The 20,591-nt window shown below is 38.3% G+C and overlaps 1 protein-coding gene across 2 annotated transcripts in view; it reads right to left on the reverse strand.

Annotated features, from left to right (window-relative positions):
• Positions 1–6,635: 6,635 nt before the first annotated feature.
• The window catches only part of Sp3 (Sp3 transcription factor), a 47,537-nt gene continuing 33,581 nt past the window's right edge, over positions 6,636–20,591 (reverse strand). For both annotated transcript variants that reach the window (XM_076569672.1, XM_015988038.3), the window contains 3 exons: positions 15,569–15,761; positions 10,106–10,302; positions 6,636–8,407 (listed from right to left, as the gene is read on the reverse strand). In XM_076569672.1, the coding sequence (XP_076425787.1) occupies positions 8,091–8,407; positions 10,106–10,302; positions 15,569–15,761 (707 nt within the window). In that variant the 3' untranslated portion in view covers positions 6,636–8,090. The remainder of the gene's footprint in view (positions 8,408–10,105; positions 10,303–15,568; positions 15,762–20,591) is intronic.

Here is a 20,591-nt window from a genome sequence, read left to right on the forward strand (position 1 = left end):
CCAAATAAAACTTGTACACAAATATGCATAGCAGTCATACGATGACAAAAAGGTGGAAAAAACCCAAGTGTCTATCGATTAGTAAACAGATAAACAAAAGATGGCTACACTTGTTATAATTGGAGTACGGAACACGGCCACAGGCTCATGTTTTGGATGCTCAGCCATCAGTTGGCCGCGCTGCTCGGGAGGCTGTGGAGATTTTAGGAAGAGCAGCTTGGCTGGAAGCAGGTCCCTGGGGGATACTTCCACAGAAAAGCCACCCGAGCTGGCCACCCTGAGTTACAGCAGGATGTGAAGGTTTCTGTGGTTTGTGGTTTGGTGACAAGGCCACTGTTGACATCAGCGTTTTCCATGCACCATGGGGCAGAAAGCAGAATCGTTAAGCCGGAGAAGTGGGAAGTGTAGGTACTTCTTCCAAAACCTGGCAGGAAGCTGAGGTAACCCGTAAGCCAGACCTCACCCAGCCGCCTCCTGGCAGGACAACAGGAGCCCGAAGCAGCACAAAGTTTCTTTAAAAAAAAAAAAAAAAAGCTGGAGAGATGGCTCAGAGGTTAAGGGCACTGACTGCTCTTCCAGAGGACCTGAGTTCAGTTCCCAGCACCCACATGGTGGCTCACAACCATCTGTAATGAGAGCTGGTGCCCTCTTCTGTATACATAATAAATAAATCTTTAAAAAAAGTTAGCAACCTGCTGCTGTTGCTTTTTAAGAGTTCAGTTTCTGCAGCCTGGCTCGAAACCTTAGGGAAGTGACGATCCTGTTCATTTCTGCCTGCTCTTCTCAACAAATTGAGGAATTTTAACTTGCAGACTCCTTTGCTAGCAGCTCTCAGAGTTGTGAGGAAAGCTTCAGGAACAAAAGAGTGATCACCGTGGATCAGAAACCGCAAAGCCAGCTCTGAGTCACATTGTCACGTGAAGACTTCCTGACGGCAGCAGCAAGGTGCCTCATGGCATTTCTTCACATCGGGCTTGTCAAGAGATGTAGTAGCAGCAGGGCGGGGGTCAAGCTCAGCACCAGTCCCCAGCACATTCTATGCCACTGGCCTCCTCCAGGCTGACGTGGTTGACTCTTCCCTCCCAGCCCCTGCCTACCCCAACCCTAAGCTTCAATTCTAGAAGACACAGCATGTCTCAGGAACCCTTCCCTTTGTCGTCTATCAGAAAAGGAGCCGCCCTACAGAGCCCAAGTGACACACAAGTCTTTGGTTGGGGTGGTATTTACACCTACCGACCTTTCTACTTTGCAACTGCAGTATCTTGAACGGTAGTCTCTTTTCCTCTTTACCAGCTGATTAAAAAGTAGGTTTGGGACTATGTTGCCCCTTTCTAATTTCCATTTCAGGGCTGACTCAGACTTCATTCAGCATAGTTTAGATTTTGGCCAGTAACAAAAACCCCAGAAGCAATTTTTTGGCATTGTTTCTTCCTGAATTTGGCCTATCAAGTAACCCTCAAGTTCAACACCAGAGTGTAAACAAGGAAGGCCCTCTGTTCTTTCTGTGTGAATGTCATAAAAGGTTTACTAGGTGTCCCCATGAACTGTGCCAAGCAAACAGCCCCAGGGCTCCACTTAGGCTCTCCCGTGCTTGGGGGTAGACATTCCAGATGCAGCCACATCTGTGGACACTTAGCAGGGTTATGCTATAACTCTTAAAGGATCATGTTCAAGGAGAGGGAAACAAAAACTAGCCTTTTCCTAACTTTTTAAATAAAGGGACTGCACTGTTATAATGAAGCAAGCACATTGAAACAAGAGACACCACACAGAATTTTGTTAAAACAGAAAGGTAATTGGAGCCATGTCATTAGCCTCTCCCCAGAACATTTAGAAATCATTATACGCTCTCAAATGTCAGCTGACGGGATGTCATAAGCCCTAAAAATTCTATGAAGGGGACTGTGATACTGGAGCTACTTTCTAGGACTAAGTCGTAATTCCCTATTCCCTGAGCCAAGTCCACCCATCCCAGTGGATCAGATAAGGTTACACATGGAGGAACTAAGTAGATACTCACCTATGAATCTCTGCTTTAGGCCTGTATGTTACATGCTTCCTTTTTAATGATGTAACAGTCCTGACTGTTAACTCTTTCTATGGATGAGAATGTTTCAAGAAGGTAAAACGTCCATAGAGTAACATGGACTTAGAAAGGAGACAGAAAGTGGAAGTTGACATACTTTTCCTTCAGCACCCATCTTTTTTAAAAAAAAAAAAAAGGTGTGTGTGTGTGTGTGTGTGTGTGTGTGTGTGTGTGTGTGTGTGTGTGTGTGTGTAGTGTTTTGCCCGCGTTTACATAGGTGCACCACATTGGCAATGCAGCAAGAAGGTCTTAAGAGGGTGCCGAAATCCCTGAAACAGCAATTACAGATTCTTGTGTGTATCTATGTGGGTGCTGGGAATCAATCCAGGGTCCTCTGCAAGAACAGCCAGTGCTCTTGACATCTCTTTCCCTAGCACAACTTTAAGAAACAAACAAACAAACAAACAAAAAAACACCCACTAGAATTGCTAAATAAAATATATAGTTATAGTTAAAACATGTTATTTGAAAGCGGATGACCCAGCTTTAATGTTAAGGGCTGGAGATGTAGCTCAGTGGTAAAATACTTATGCAGTACACTCAAGGTTCTAAATTTGATAAATTAAGTGCCACAAAATTGGAAAATCTTGTTTTAGACAGGGTCTCACTGTTCAGTCCTGACCATCCTTGAACTCAGATCTGTTTGCCTCTGCCTCCTGGGTACTGGTTTTATAAAAGGCATGTCACGATCAGCCTGAAATAGCTTAAAAATACCTATACTGTGGAAATTTGCTTTATAGACTCAAAAATGTCCTTAAAACTCTCATCAATGTTAAGAGGAAATTACTTAATGGGTGATAGCGTAATTTTACTTTAATTTTTATACTATTTGCTCAGTACAAGGGTTTCCCCAATATTAGAATTCACCAATCAGCTCCTAACCGGTAACAGTCTAATAGTTGAGACTATTCTGTCCTGGTCTCCACTCTTCCCACTTTGACCCACTCAACTACTCAGTGAGTAGGCAGCTCCACAGCCTAGGAGCAGCATCCTTTATTTCCTCATGATGTTCGTTATTATCTTGATACCTACAGTGTCTCAGTCTCCTTGTCCTCTTCTGCCCACCCAGCCCCCCCAGCTCCCAGACTGGCTTATTCCAGTGTCTCAGAGTCCCGCCCCGCCCCCCATCCAGCTCCTAGAGTGGCTTATTTCCCAAGTTTTAGTCCTCAGCTTAAGATTACGTGTTCGAAAATTCTGGACTTGGATCAATTTATTTTTTTCTGGGGAGCAGGAATAATAGATTTTCCCCATAGCACTTTATAAATGCAACAAACACATATATAAATGATTTTACATGTAAATAAGGGCAAGGCAAGAGGCCAATCAATCATTTTAACCTTAACAATAAAGGTGAGCCACTAACATCAAATTCTATTCCCAGGGTATCAACTGTTTTCCCGCTGTCACACCAGACTTACTATTCATTCATGGCAGTTTTAAGCACACTAGTCTATTTACACTGAAAATATTTACCAACCTCATAAAATTTAAACTGTAGTAGTATATAATATCAGCTTTTAAAACCAAAATTTCAAAATTCTAATCCAAATATTAAATATAATGAAACAAAAACTTAAGAAATTTGAGGCAGTTCTAGGATCTAAACTACAATTAGAATCTGAAGGGAATTCCTATTGCTCTTATTTCCCCCACAAAATACCATTTATTATAATGTTTTTATAATATTTTTGCTTTTTTTAATTTGGCCTTTTTTGGGGGGAGGGGAGCTTATAAAAGTATACAATCGCCAGGTGGCGGTGGTGCATACGCCTTTAATCTCAGCACTCAGGAGGCAGAGCCAGGAGGATCTGTGAGTTCGAGGCCAGCCTGGTCCACAGAGCAAGATCCAGGACAGGCACCCAAACTACACAGAGAAACCCTGTCTCAAAAAACCAAAAAGCATACAATCTTCCCAGGCAAGTTTTAAATATGTAAAATACAAGGAAAAGCTGCCACTATTTTCTTCCTATATAAAAACTCTGTATGTTTTTCCTGAATTTTAAATGAGTATAGCAAAGGTTATATAACAATCTAAGGAGCCGCCAAAAAAGAAAAAAGAAAAAGAAAACAAAAACCCATATCTAGTCAAGGATGAAGCTAGTCAAATGGACTTTTAAAAATAGTTTCCAGGTGGCTAGAGATAGCTCAGCAGTTAAGAGCACTGGCTGTTTTTCCAGAGGACCCAGGTTTGATCCCCAGCACCCACATGTTGGCATCCCAGGGAATCCAACAACCTCTCCTGGCCTCTTTGAGCACCAGGCATACAGGTGGTACAGACATACATGCAGACAAAACACCCAGACATATAAAACAAAGAGTATTAAAACCTATCAAGTGGCCCAGAGGGGAGAGTGCGTGCTTTCCACAAGTCTAACAAGCTGAGCTGGAACTCTGGTGCCCACGTAAAAACGGACAAGAACCAGCTCCACAGCACTGTCCTCGGACCACTCCTGTAGCCACGTGTCTGCAGTCAGATTTTCCTAAAGTTCTGTAGCACAAACCAAGTATGGTGGAACTGATGTGTGATCCCAGTACAGGGGAGGCAGAGCCAAGAAGAGCAGCTCATCTCCAGCTACAACTTCAAGGGCAGTCTGGGCTAAACGAGGCTGTCTCAAAAACTAAAAATGCTTTCTAGGATTTCCTGATGGACAACACTGGTTAAGAACATTTTTTTTTTCTCTTTTTACTTAGGACTGCATGCACACAATTGTGACAGCATGTATGTGAAGTCAGAGACAGCTGTGGGTCTCCCTCAACCTCTACATGGCTTCCAGGCCTAGACTGGACTCGGGTTGCCCGGCTTGTGTGGCAAGCACCTTTATGCACTGAGTTATCTTACTGGTCCCAAGGATTTAAAATATATTAAAACACTTTCACTATTTTGAAGGCCAAAGTTCTTTGTAGTATGTATACCTCCTTTTAAAGCATTGAGTGGTGTCTTCTTAGAGGCACAGTGGACATCCAGCTCAGTGGATGTACAATAGTAATTACTTGTATATAAATACAATGTGCACTAACTCTAGCTATTAAAAAAAACCGGACAAGCGGGGTAGTGGAGGTGCATGCCTTTAACCCCAGCACTTGACAGGCAGAGGTCAAAGTGAGTTCAAGGCCAGTCTCCAAAGCTACACAGGAAAACTGTCTCGAAAAACCAAAAAACTGGACAAAACTATTAGAGGGTGTACAGTGAGAAATATTCCTGTCCACTAGTACAAATTTTATAACTACAGAACTTGGGTTCAGAGCAATTTCCTCAAATCCTGTTTCTAAAACATCCAGCGTTCAAAAATATAAAAACAGAAACACTTAACAGTCATTACTCTGAAGTCCACAAACCCTTTTCAAGGTCATTGGCACCTTTTTTCAGCGCATTTAGTTTCTACAATATGCTTGGGAATTCTTGGATCAACATGTTTTGAAACTCACTGTGAATTTTCAATTACTTAAAAACATCTTGGTGCCAGGAATAATTCAGTCAGAAAAATGCTTACCACATAAAAAACCAGGTGTGGTAGTCCTCACACCATGGAGGTAGGAACGCCCCCGCCACATGAGGTTAGCTGGCCAGTCAGCCTAAATTAATTGGGGAGCTCTAAGGTTAACCTCCCCATACCCTTAACACAGCCACACACACACAACCTACCTTCTGATTCAGTGGATGTTTGGTTCAAGCAAGCAACCTCAACTTACCATTTTAATAGAAAATTATTCTAAAAATTATTTTAAATTCTGATCCTTGCCAGGTGGTGGTGGCACACACCTTTAATCCCAGCACTCAGGAGGCAGGGGCAGGCGATCTGAATTTTGAGGCCAGCCTGGTCTACAGAGTTCTAGAGTGAGTTCCAGGATAGCCAGGGCTGTTACACAGAGAAACCCCGTCTCAAAAAACCAAAAACACTGACCCTCCACCTCAAAGTATTAATTTGCATTTAATTCCAAGTAGCAGTTCCTTTTCACATCCTAAGTTTGAACCTCACTCAGAAAAACTGCCCACGATTACAGTGTGTGCCTAGAGTTGTGACCTACATACTGGAAATTTGGGCCTGGGTAACAGGTGATGGAAACCACTACCATTGTACACACGGAAGAAATGTTCCACTGTCCCCTCCCATCCTTACCACCCTTCCTCTAGAGCCATCTGAGGCCCACACATATTCAAAACCTTTTGAAGAGCTCCTGCCTGCCATGATTACCTCAGCTTGTCTATGTTATCATTTTCAGGTGTACGTATGTAAATTCAGAACTTTCATGAATCAAAATAGTTTGCAGTGCTTTGAAAAGGAAAATAAAAAGTAGTTTGCAAAATAGTGTTGACAAAACTGATACAAATCAATGTGAGCTAAGAAGTTACTTTTTTCAAGTTATATTTAATAAATTCATTTTTAAGTGAAAAATTAAATTGCCAGCACCTCTATACACCTCTTTTTAAGTAAATATATTTGTTTACAATCCCAGCCTCTGAAATCAAGAATCTTAAAAGGCTAAAGAAAAATAAGACTTTCTTGTCCATACCACTGCAGTATTTTAAATCCACTGGACTACAACAAACTCAAAAGAAACAAAAATAGTGTTTTATTAACTACCACACTGTTATAATACACTTTAAACGTACAATAAGGTAGCCTTTCAATCTGAGGTGGTCTCAAAGGTAACAAATGAACAGAGCCCAACTTCTGGCAAGAGGTCAACTGCTGCAGTTAATAGGTCCATTTAGGAAAACTGTAGAGCTCTTACAAGACCAGCAATGTCATTTGATTTTGTACATTTTTAATTGAAAATATAAACAATAATTAAAAAATAAAAAGAAAATACAGCATAATAAAAAACATACATTTCTCAATTAAATGTATTGGATACATATAAATTTTAAGAAGCAAAAAAAGGAAAATGGTTGATATTTAAGTGCAGACTGACTATCTAGACAAAAAAAATTTAAAAAATATCATAAAGCTTCTAGTTTCTATGACTAATATCCATATGGTTGGAGTATCGTCACTGTGGAAGTGATTTTGTTATGTTTGCATATGTTATACTTTATTGGTAATTTACACAATGGCTTTTAAGGCCCTGGCAGACATGTTTTTTTGGAAACAAGATTGGATTAAAAAAAAAAGAAAAAGAAAAGAAAAGAAAAAAGAAGAAAAAAAAAATCACTGCTAAGACGCAATATACCTTATTATTATTATTATTGTTTTTTTGGTCCTCCAAACTTCAGGAAAAGGGGTAATTCACTAGAACATTTTCTTACCACCCAAATGCCTCAACCTACACATTTTAAACTTTGTAAAAACATCGGTTATATTGCCCAACTTCATTATTGAAAGAATATTAACAAGACATTATTTTGGCAAATTAAATCTTAAACATGGCTTTTCAACAGGATTTAAAAGGTGACTATCCCTAAAGGTCCATGTTAAAATGTAGTTTTCAAAATCTTACAAGAGTAATGCTTAAAATATTGTACAGTTAACCTAATTAAAATAATTAGCTTCAAAATGACAAATTGATAAGCTAAGTAAAGCCTACACTATGTAACATTTGCTTGGAAACTTGATTTGTCAGTTATGCATAATAAAAATTCCAGTCATCAAGAAAATTACAAAAATTTATCATAACATGATTTCTTTCACCCACCAACTTTTTTTTTTATCTTACAATAGATAAATACCAACAGTTTCTCATTTTTACACTAAACCACACAGGATTGATGCATTTGGTTAGACTACCATTCGCATTGTTAAATTCAATTTTCTCTTTATATAACTTGGTAAAATTTCATTTCTTCTAGATTCCAAAAGTACCTACAAAACCCATGCAATTTTACCATTTTTAATATACTATGGAATATCATACAAAGTAAGGCATTTCAGTGTCATGTATAACCAAGTTACTGTCAATCCAAAAATTTTTGCACATCAATAAAAAGATATCTAAGAACTTAGGAACAATATTCTTCTCACTACTGTATAAAAATAACCACAATGAATAAGTATTTGTGTAATATTTACTCCATTGTCTCATTTCCAGAAACGGTGACAAGCTGTAAAGGTATTTCAGTGTTGGTAAGGATGTCTTGATTGCTGGTGGCAGAGGTATTGACAGTTCCTATCCCTGAAACAGACCCCTGTTGAATATTTGCAAGGATAAGTGTTGTTCCTCCTGCAGTAATCAAGGTATCATCTCTCCCAGCTTCCACAGATGCCAGCACTGTACTGCTAGAGTGAATAACTTTTTTATTTTGATGTGTTTTAATATGTTTGGCAAGGTGGTCACTTCTCATAAAACGTTTTGAACATTCTGGACAAACAAACTTCTTCTCACCTGTAAAGAAAAATTAAACTGCTTAGTTTTAAAATTCCACTTTTACAGATTAATTGATGGTCTCTCCTGAAACAGAAGGTCTAATAGACCTGTAGTAGTCTCTCCCTTATGGACATAATTCTACCCAAATATTTGGCGGCACCTCCCCCCCCCCCAAGACAGGGTCTCCTTGTGTCCTGGAACTCACTATGTAGATCAAGTTGGTCTTGAACTCAGAGACCTGCCTACCTCTGTCTCCCGAATGCTGGAATTAAATGTGTGTGCCAAGAATGCCCAACTCGATGTCAAAGCTAAAGACACTATCTTAAGAGTTCGAGTTTGCTCTTTAATCTATGTCCACTGGAGTGATCAAATAACCCACACATATTTGATCAGATGTTTTTTTCTCCACCTACATTATTTGTTTTCATGATCTGAAGAAATTCCACTGGGAAAAATTCTATTGGGGGCCATTTTAGGGTCTACACTCAAATCGCTTAATGTTATTATGTCTAAAACTTCCTCTCTTGAGCACATTCAACACAAATTGTAATAGAAAGTCCTGCTACTCATACACTCTGCTAGTCACAGAGGTTCATCTCATCTATCTTTATAATAACAAGAAACAGAACTAAAGCAAGCAGAACATCAATGGGTACACACTGCCTCATACTCCAATGTCATCTTCTATGACATTCAAAGCCAAATTAAGAGTGGTGAAGCAGAGACAACTTTATTTGCTTAACCTAACAGAAAAATGCAAGGAGCCGGGCGGTGGTGGCGCACGCCTTTAATACCAGCACTCGGGAGGCAGAGCCAGGCGGATCGTTGTTGAGTTCAAGGCCAGCCTGGTCTACAGAGCGAGATCCAAGACAGGCACCAAAACTACACGGAGAAACCCTGTCTCAAACACCCCGACCCCCACAAAAAAAAAAAAAAAAAAAAAAAGGAAAACAAAACAAAACTGCAAGTAGTCCTAATGTATCAGACTCCAAAATTCATGTGGTTCATCTGACCATGCTTCTTCCTTCTAGACACTTCCTTATAATGTCAACTTTCAATTCTTCAACACTGCACACAGAATGGTGAACACTTTGATCATTTAATTTTAGCAGAAGAAAATTACATTATATTATGTTAGACTTCTGTTTGAGTCTGTCCTATACCCGTCTCATACAATCACCATACCACATTATGTAAAAAAGAAAAAAGCTGACAATACCTCAATGAAATGCCTTTCCCTCACCTCAGATACTCAAACAGAAAAGATAAAGTATCAGAATTTATCAGAAGAAAAAGATTCTGTTTATTTGCTAGGATAATAAGAAACAGCAACTAATTTTAAATATGTGAACAGAACAAACAGTAAAAATGTGCTTTAAGGCATTCAACAGTCAATGAAAGCCCAAGTATGCATAAAATAAAAACTATTTCTCAAGAAAATCTATACTGGCTTGTTCTTTGGACTTTCAATTAGTATTACTGAAGGTGGATTTTTTTGATCTAATTAATCCATTTTAAAGATTTGATCAAGTAAGGTATGCTGAAAAAATGTCTAGTATGGTAGATAGCCTACGATTCATTTTGTCTGTTAAAAGCAACTATAGAATAGGGATGCAGCTCAATGTATTTGGGGTATACATGTGGGTTCAATCCCTAACAAAGAGAAGAAGGGAAGGAAGGAAGGAGGGAGGGAGAAACCATAAAAATATTAATAACCTGTATGTGTTCTTCTGTGCCTTTGTAATTCATCACTTCGTGTAAATCTTTTGCCACAGAACATCCAGTTACAAATAAAAGGGCGCTCCCCAGAATGCCAACGTAGATGCGCTCTCAAATGTGAGGTTTTCCCATAGACTTTACCACATCCTGGTATATGACAAATGTGTTGCTTCTTCTTCCCAAGATTGGTACCTCTACAAAACACACAGAATAATATACACTTATATCACAGCATTTAAAACCATTTATATCATATAGTCTCTTGAGTTTCAAAGAGAAGATATTATCACCAAGAGAACAATTAGAAGCCAAAACCATTTAGTCTATTTAAGTGAAAATTTATGTACTTTAAACATACAAATTTAATGTATTAATTTTATTCAAGAACTGACTGTTGTCCAATATAACTATGTTCAATAATGATGTAACTAAAAGGACACTTCATACACAAAGAATGTACAACAAAGCTATTAACTATCCCATCAATATCGCTCGCAAATAGTATGCACAGGACCAATTCAATTAACAGTACAGGAAACTAGTTTTATTCAGTCATGATGTCAGATAATTTTATAATTTATTGTCCAAAGAATACTGTACAGAAACTCATCACAGGTACAATTAGAAGGCAGGTAGACAGCTTAAGTAGGTTTTAAATGAACATGACCTAAGAACATTTAAGTACTCAAATGGTCACACCCTGACATACACTGACTTAACTGAGATACACAGTTTTTAAAAAAAATCTAGCCAAAGCTACGTTCTTTGTTACGTATCGTAACAAATACAAATCTAAATTATCTTTACTGTTAAAATTCTCCCCCCCCATAAACCATGCAGACACCCAAAATTATTTACAAGCAATATAACAAAATACCATTTTCTCCACAGTGCAAACTCTTATATTACACTTAAGTATTTGATACAAAGGCCAGTTTGGGAGACGTGCTTAGATGAGTGAACAGAGGCATCTTAGTCTAAGCAAGGAGAAACCTTTTTGAATCCAGAAACAGTATTTCAATAGCATTAAGCACTACAAAAACATTTCCTGAGAACAAAAATTAGGACTGTCACTGAATATTTTTTTAAAGCATGACTTTTTTGGACATAATTATCAAAACCACACTGTATAAACTTCCAATGTTTCTCTAAGATTTAAAAACAAGGCACCTTTAACCCTCCCCGACTCCCCTCCTCCCTCAATCTCAACCTCAGAGTGGCCTGCAACCCTTCCACACTGTAAATCCTCCTGCAGACAACATCCTAGCGTTTCTCCAGTCCCCCCATTTATATTGTAATGTACTCACACTCAGTAGCATGTGAAATTGCCATAGGACAAACAGTGCTAAACGGTGCAGTGCTGGCTGTTAGATGCCATAGGTGTTCTGAACAGGGAGACATCAATGTGGGCTCCAGTAGTTAGAGAAGGCTTCGTGGAGGAGGTGGGTAGGATTTAGATAGAAAGGAGGGAAGGCATTCCAGGCAGAGGAATAGCATAAGTAAAGACAAGGAGGAATCATGCTGTTGTCTCAAGGGCAAGGATGTCATAATCTAAACATTCTAGTTCCTGCTCCAGTCCACCCCCAATCTCTAAGTCTCTTTAAAGAGCTGAGTTGAGAAAAACAGGTTTTTCCTGGCTTATTCTCAATGCCCAAGTCTTGTTTCCTTTTAATTTAGCTTTTTAAAATTTGCTCTATTCTTAAATAGATCTAAGAGAAAGAACAATGTCTTTATTGGTAATCAATATTGCGTTCACCATAGCAATTTCACAGGAAACCCAACTCAGTCCACTCATGACTTCACATTCCTTTGTTAAGGCTACCGCTTCGGTGAACTAATGTGATTTTATGAACTCAACAGTGTCATTTGACAAACTTAGAAAACTTTAGCTTGTGAGTCCCAACAAAATACAGGACTAACAAATGAACAGTGACAAACAGGTTCTCAGAGGACTGAGAAAAATGGTAGAGAAACATCTTTTTTTTTCTGTTGAATTATAAGGCAAATGAAGAAATAGTCGTTAAATGGGATATGCATCTAATCAAGTTGCATCAATTGTATTATAATTTAAGGTAAATGCTTAGCTTGCTGAGGTTCAGGTTAGTACTTAAGTTAATCAGACCCAAGGTAAGATCTAGATAGACCAGATGTATTTATGGTCTATCCTATGAGAGAAGAGAAAGAGCTCTTCGAATGTTTCCAACTTGAATACACTGATGTCCACTATATAAACGCCATGTTAACTAGCAATTTGAAATTTCTGCTCCTGAGTGCCTAAACTTGTGCCCAATAATTCAATGACAAGACAGCAACACAGAATAAATCCAAATTCTGGACAAAGTTAAGGAAAGTTAAATAACCACAGCCTCTTTTGCTTATGGTGGCAGAAACACAAGCTGAAATGCTGACAAAGCAAACTTTGTAAAATAATTTAATGGAATAATGCTTAATTCATGCAAAACCCATGTAACAATAATGCCTTCAGATCATTTTGTATTATTACAATTGTTTCTCCAACTATTCTCTAAAGACTGGTTCTGTTATATAAAGACTGGCTAATTGAAGCGTTTTAATTTTTTTAATTTAAATCTATTATCTTATATGTGAGTGCTTTTCCAGCATGTACGTCTGTGCAAACATGCAGTGCTCACGGAGGCCAGGTGCTGGATCCCATGGGACTCCAGTTATGGATGTTTGTGAGCTGCCGTATTAGTGCTGGGAACCAAACCTCCGTCCTCTGAAAAACAGCCAATGCTCTTAACTACTGAGACATCTCTCCAGCCCCTGAAGTACTTTCTTTTATAGCTTATTCAAAAAGTAAACAAAACAGTTTTCTAAAGATGAATGAAATTAGTTTCCTAAAAATGCTTTCTTGCCCATTTAGAAAATGGTTAAGGAAAAAAAAAAAGACCAATATTCTATTCTTTAAAAAAGAGATTAAGTTGCAGCATGTTCTTAGATTTACTATTTATGCTAATGCTTCTAATAATTAGTTATTTCTACCAGTAAGCCTACTGCATAGAAACCTGTTGAATTCTGTTCAAATCAAGTCTAAAATACTACTATCCTAAGAACCTAGATTTGTATTGCTTAGAATAAGTAAGCTACTAAAAAGAATGAAATAAAAAAAAATGTCTGAGAAAATATTACTTGCTATAATTTCTGGAATAGGTAAAACTTTTAGCATCTCTTTTGGAGATGTTTGTTAGTTGTAAGTGAACTCCTTTACTCACAGTGCAGAGTGCAGACAACCAACAGCACGAGCAATGGAGAAATGAGAAAACATACTGTACACGCCAAAGTTCACAGAAATTAACAGTTCCACGAGACAGACAATTCACAAAATGAATTTTATAAAACTAACTTCTGAATATGTTCAACCTCATCAAGCAATAAAACAAACTAAAATCAATGAACTATTTCTTGCCTATCAAACTTTTAAAAAAAAGTAAAAAAGTAAGAGGTGGTCAGCACGTGAGAACACAGACATCCTGCGACAGTGCTGGTTTAAGTAGAAAATGATACAGCTTTTTAGCAGACAATTCCATTGACCCAGCAATTCTATTTCTGCAACACACACTAATGAGACAATCAGACAGATGTGCAAGGACATATGTGTGAGCATTATGACAAATCCCAAACAAAGAAGAAAGTTAAATAATATACCCACATACAATGCTATACATAGATCAAAAGACGACACAGATCAGACTTGGAAATACAGCTACAAAAACTTACAAGAGACGTAAACAAGAATAAGATGCTTCTACTTTAAAATATATGTAGTATTGCACAAAAAACTTACAGTGGTTAGATCTTGAGGTAGAATATGATTTTTGTAGGGCTTTTTTGTGTTCTGAAATATTCCTCTACTTCCTCTTAGTTTTTGGGACATGTTAGTTTAGTAAATTAATTTTAAAAAATGGTTTTTAACTTTAAAGAGTAAGTGAAAGCTAAACACTGACCCCCATATAGATTTGATAAGTAACTTATCTTGAAAGTGCCTCTAAAATAGAGTAAATTTCAGAAAGGTTACTGACTATCCAGAATTCCACATTTATTATAAGCATCTATAGGTCAAGTTCAGAAGCAGATCCACTGAGTTGGCAATACAATGTAAGGGTTAAGACTCGGGAATATATAAATGGGTTTGAAACCCAGTTGGACAGTTTTGGTTTCTGTTTTTTGTTTGTTTGTTTTCCTGGGAGACACAGTCTCACATTATACCTCAGACTGGCCTCAAACTCTCAGAGTGCTGGCAATTCTATCTCACTGAGCGTATGCGTGCATTTAAGCAATTCACTTATGTGTGCCATGTATGTTCCACTCACAGGAACATAGTAAGTTTTTGCATGTTAGCAGTTATCAGTCCCCTCCCCTTTTGGTGGTTTTGGGGCCTCACTAAAAGATATCTTTGTTCTAGTCATTATTGTTGTAAATGAACTGATCAAAGTAGAAATCAATTAATAGTATCAAACAGAGAGCTGAAAGATAATCAAGTTTATAACCATGTGCATTTACATACACAGTTATACTGTTCACACATTTTGCGTACTTAAAAGTAGTACATAGGAGAAAGGTATTGCAGCCTTTCACAATAATGACTGGAGATTTGGTTAGCACAACTTTATCATTCTGTCTTTGCTTTATATATTTCAAAGCTGGGCAAATAGATACTGTGACTATTGAATCTGGACAGAAATGTCATTATGAAATATAATCCTGCCCATCTAGTATTTTCCAATTGAACTGCATCTTGCTTGATACCAACATTTCTCTCCAAGTTTTCTTTTTTGCTAACATTTGATCTTTGTTATCCCATCTTCAATAATACTGTACCAATCATTTGAAATATTTCTTATAATAACATCATGATGGATTTTGTTGGTTTATTTTATAATCTAAATCTCTCTTAATAAGCTTGCTCTAGCTACATTTAAAGTAATTACCAACCATTTGAGCTTAATCCTGCAATACTATTTTTGTCTGTTTATCTTAAAAAAAAAAATGAGGTAAAATACTAACCATGCTACTTTCAAAAAAATAAGTCCCTATCATTAAGACCTTTCTTCGTCATTTCTGTTGAAAATGGAAGTATTTACACTTATCAACTATTTCTGAACTTCCTACTTTTATATACAGCACTCTCACGCTACATTTTCTCTATCTTAGGCCAAACTCATCACTGGTTTGCAAACAGGCTAATGAACTGGGACCTATAAAAACTGCATCTGTTATGTTCTTGTAAAGACTAAGCAATTTTAGTTGAAAAGGCCTTTAAATATGAAAATCTGTTTATATTTTGTTGTCTAATTTTTGCCACTCATACAGTCACACACCCCCAAATGATCATGTGATGGATAACTGACCATAATCGAGTGATATGGCATGCAGCATTCTAAAACTTAGGGTGACAGGAGCACTCCTTCAAACGACAACACATGGCTGATGTATGCGTACCTCCCACCACCTTCTTTACAGTTGGGACAGGTGCACGCTACCCTCCGAAGTCTTTTTCCTTCTTGATGTTGTTGGTCCCCTTCTTCATCTACCACTTGGACTCTTAAGTGTGTTAGGTCATTGGTATTCAATGTAGAGTCACCACTGAGCTGCCACTCTTCAGGATCAGGCTCTTCTTCCTTGATCCTAATATCTAAAGATAAAAGGGGGGCAGCACACATATATGTGAGATGCAGCCTACTGGTTTAAAAAGACAAACATTAGTCTCAAACTTTTCTAAGTTAAAATGAGTATATATAAGGAAAAAAATTCAACTGTTTATAAAGCATATCCATTTCCTTTGTAGTTCTTTCCCTGCAAAACAATCTATTTTAACAGACTTTGCAGAAAAGGGAATAAGGCAAGCAGCAGAGCTTACATTTTTTTTTTTAAAGATTTATTTATTTTGTATGCACCATGTATGACTACAGGTCAGAAGAGGGCACCAGATCTCATTACAGATGGTTGTGAGCCACCATGTGGTTGCTGGGAATTGAACTCAGGATCTCTGGAAAAGCAGTCAGTGCAGAGCTTACAATTTTAAGGATGCAGTAAGAAAGGTTTGCAGGACCAAATCTAGGAGCTCACAGCCCCCTCCCCCTTTTTCCCTTATAATTTTTTATTTTGAGATAAGTTATGATTAAGTTTCCCAGGCTGGTCCTAAACTTGCAACTTCCTGTATCAGTATGCCAAACAGTTGAAATTTGAAGCCTGCAACAGCAGGTCCAATCACTCAATAAATTTAATGATCAATTTAATCTGGAATATTTTGTCTTTAATATCTTAACACTTGTAGCCATTCTATTTATAGGTACCATATGAATGTAAAAGAGTAATTCATATTCACAAGGCCACACACCTTAGCATGGTCAGTATAGTGTCCTGCCTCAAGAGCACGAGGATCTAAGTTCAGATCACCAATACCCTCATAAAAGTTGGGCACTGCAGTACACTGGGGGGTGGGAGGTGGGGGGACACAACGATGATAGAGAGCATACACCGGCATTCATCTGTACAGTAACATGCAAACTCAAGCTTTAAAGTCAACAATTACTGAAGTACTTATAAAGGATATGCTATACAAGGGATGCACAGAAGTATGAGGCAGTTTATAGTTTATTATAAACCAGACTGGGCAGGCAAAATGAGTGTGGCATGATAAAAAGTGAATATAGCAATTAGTCGTGCTATTTTCTTGGCCAAGACAAAGATCTCTACACATCAATAATGCATCATTTTCTAAGTGAACCTATGACAACTACAGTTTTCTCAATCTAGAAAACTCATTTTAAAAGATCATAATGATGATACAAGTATCATATACATAAAATCTTTTATGGCAACAAAACAAAACAAAAAACCCAAATTCCTGACAAATATATATGTAAACCTAAAAACCCTATTTTAGATCTCTGTTAATCACTAATACTTTGGGCAGAAATAACCTTGAAAATGAAGTATGTGGGGCTTGGATGTAGCTTGGTGGTAGAGTGCCCAAAATTTGGTCCCCAGAATCAGGAAACACAAAAACAAAATGTATTTAATTTTACAGTAATGCAAACTTAACACATAAAAAATCTAGGGGAAAAATAAGAGAAAAGAATTCAGGCCTGAGCAGTAGGGTGGATATTAGTGCCAATAAATGACGTAAGAACGACTGCAGGGGCTGGAGAGCCAGCTCAGTGGCTAACAGATTGTGTTGCTTCTCCAGAGGAACCAGGTTTGGTTCCCTGTACCCACATGGTGGCTCCAACAGCCTAGAATCCCAATTACAGAGGATCCAATAGCCCCTTCTAGCCTCCAAGGGTACCTGCACTCACCTGCACATACAAATAAATAAAGATTTATTTTTAATTATGTGTGTCTGTGTATGTACATGTGAATGCAGGTGCCCACGTATGTCAACGACATTAAAACCCTGTGGAGCTACAGGCAGTTATTATAAGTCACCTGACATGGGTACTGAGAATCTAACTTGAGTCCTTTGCAAAAGCAGCACATGCTTTTAGCACTGAGCCATCACCAATACATGCACATAATTAAAAATAAAACAGTGAGCAAGAAAGCACTACTAACAACAAGCATAACTGGGCACATACTGCTATACATATATGTAGTCTCTGATCTCTGGGGTGACTAAGGCAGGAGGTTCACAATCTAAAGCTAACCTGTTTTACATAGCAAGACCATCGAAACAAAACAACGGGCTGAGAGATGGTTCAGTGGTTAAGAACACATACAACTCTTGCAGAAGACCTGAATTCAGCTCCTAGCACCCACACCAGGCAGCTTACAACTGCTTGTGGCTGGAAGCCTCTGGCCGCTGTGGGTACCTGCAGCCATGTCCCCATGCACACACAAATAAAATAATCTTGGTAAAAAAATATTTTGAAAAGAAAGCAACTTTTTAAATATGTTTGAGAGACATGGAGAAACATAGCAGAAGCTTGAAAGTTAAAAAACAACAAGAAATGGCCAGGCAGTGGTGGCACACGCCTTTAATCCCTCTGCCGGATCTCTGTGAGTTCGAGGCCAGCCTGGTCTACAGAGTGAGTTCCAGGAAAGGCGCAAAGCTACACAGAGAAACCCTGTCTCGAAAAAACAAACAAACAAACAAAAAAAAAAAAAAAAAAAAACACCACCAACAAGAAATGTTTTGTTTTGAGAAACAGGAAAGATGACTGTTTAGCTGCTTATGAGAAAGATTCACTATGTGTGTATCTGGAGGAGGTGATCAAATAAATGCCAGGAAGAGACGATGATCCAGAGAGTACCTAAAGATTTAGCTGACAGAGCCATCAACTCTTCCTCTGTCAGACGAGAGACAAAAAGAACACATTCACCCATCCAGGTATTTCCACAACGATGAGCCGATGTGCAGTGTGAGTTTCATCTGGTGGCTGAAAATTCTAAAGGGATGGATATTCAATCTGTTGTTTCTGTATTTTTAATAGAGAATCAGATATGACAGGCTTCTCCATGTACTAAAGGTCACAGCCTCTGCCCTTTCACACTAGGTGTCCAACTGGAACATGACAGACGCCACACAAATATTGAACAGTTGTACGGTATTAGCTCTAACAACTGAAAAAAGCTAGTTTATAGAGAGCATACACACAAAAATAAAACAATTTTAACAGATGCTTTAAAAACTGATCATGTCATTTAAGTCTCAATCTTCTATGTGTTTACTCAACATCATGTGTGATACCTGGATAGAAGAAAAAGCAGGGGCAAGACATTATAAGAATGTATCTTAAAGGCTGGAGAGACGGCTCAGAGGTTAAGAGCACTGACTGCTCTTCCAGAGGTTCTGAGTTCAATTCCCAGCAACCACATGGTGGCTCACAACCATCTGTAATGAGATCTGGTGCTCTCTTCTGGCTTGCAGTCATATATGCTGTATACAGAATAAATAAATATTTTTTTTAAAAGAATATATCTTAAAAATACAGGCTCAGACAGGAAAATTGCTTTGGTTCGAGACCAGTATGGGCTACACAATGAATTCCAGACCAGCTTGAGCTTCAGTGTGAGAATCTACCTTAAAAAGAAAGAAATAATAAACCAAGTACGTATTCTCAACACCCAGGAAGCAGAGGGAGAAGGACTGCTTCAAGTCTGAGGTCAGCCTGGCCTTCATAGAAACTTCTAGGCAGCCAGGACTACCTAAGACATCTTTCAAGAAGCAAAGAAAGAAACAGAAGAATATCTATCTATCTGAATAGGAACTACTAAGACTTACAGACCATCAAAAGAACAAGCACACAAAAACAACCAATAAGGGGCTGGAGAGATGGCTCAGCAGTTAAAAACACTGGACCCAGATCCGGACCCAGATTCAATTCCCAGCACCCAAATGGCAGCTCACAACTGTCTGCAATACAGTTCCAGGGGTTCCACCACCCTCACACAGACATATACACACAGGCAAAACACAAATACACATAAATTGAGAGAGAGGGAGAGAGGGAGGGAGGGAGGGAGGAAGGGAGGAAGGCAGGGAGGGAGGGAGGGAGGGAGGGAGGGAGGGAGGGAGGGAACCAATAAACATGGGAAAGAATGAAAAACAACCTGAGGGTATGGAGATATTTTAAAACAGTGGTTCTCAACCTTTCTAATACTGTGACCCTTTAATACAGTTCCTCATGTTGTGACCTCCGACTACAAATTATTTTCATTGCTACTTCATAACTGTCATTTTGCTACTGTTATGAATCATAATGTAAATATCTGATATGCAGGATACCTATCTGATATGCAACCCTGTGAAAGGGTCGTTCAGCCCCCAGTTAAGAACCACTGCTTTAGAACATTCCTACACTCGCTATTGCTAATTCTCTTCCTGAACCTTCAAAATATGCTTAAAGAATGTGTCAGAAAAAGAGCTGCTAACAATTTAGTTTTCTTTCTTACCGTACAGACATAAACAACTTAGCCCAGTCCAAACTGAACACATCTTGTCCATCAAAACCAAACCTTCTCCTTGTTTCCCCTTGGCATTAGTAACCTAACCACTCAAACTATCAACTTCAGCAAAGTCCTGCCAGTGCTGCTGGGCTCTCTGTCATCTCTTTCTAAAAGTCATCTTGTACTGAACCTGCCAAAACCTTGTTCCTAAATAAAAATATAACTACATCTCTTTATTGAGTCAATGTAATACACTAATTTTCTATTTCCTCCTGGATTAAGTTTCAAAAACTCAGGAAAGAAGAATTTTAGAGGAGTAAAAATACTCTATCATTATAAACTCACAGAATGTACACCACCAAAAGAGAAACCTAATGTAGGATATGTGCACTGTTATAATGATTTCTCAGTGTGGAGTCACCAAACATAACAAATGTGCCACTCAAATGGGACACTTCTGATATGGATAATAACTAGATAAAGAAAGATTTCTGTGTTGCTGGAAGAGCCAATTCCTTGATCTGTGTTTCATGTGTTTATCTTCTAAAATATATAGTTAATGTGCATGATTTAT

Source organism: Peromyscus maniculatus, chromosome 4, assembly GCF_049852395.1.
Source record: "Peromyscus maniculatus bairdii isolate BWxNUB_F1_BW_parent chromosome 4, HU_Pman_BW_mat_3.1, whole genome shotgun sequence".
Lineage (NCBI taxonomy): Eukaryota > Metazoa > Chordata > Mammalia > Rodentia > Cricetidae > Peromyscus > Peromyscus maniculatus.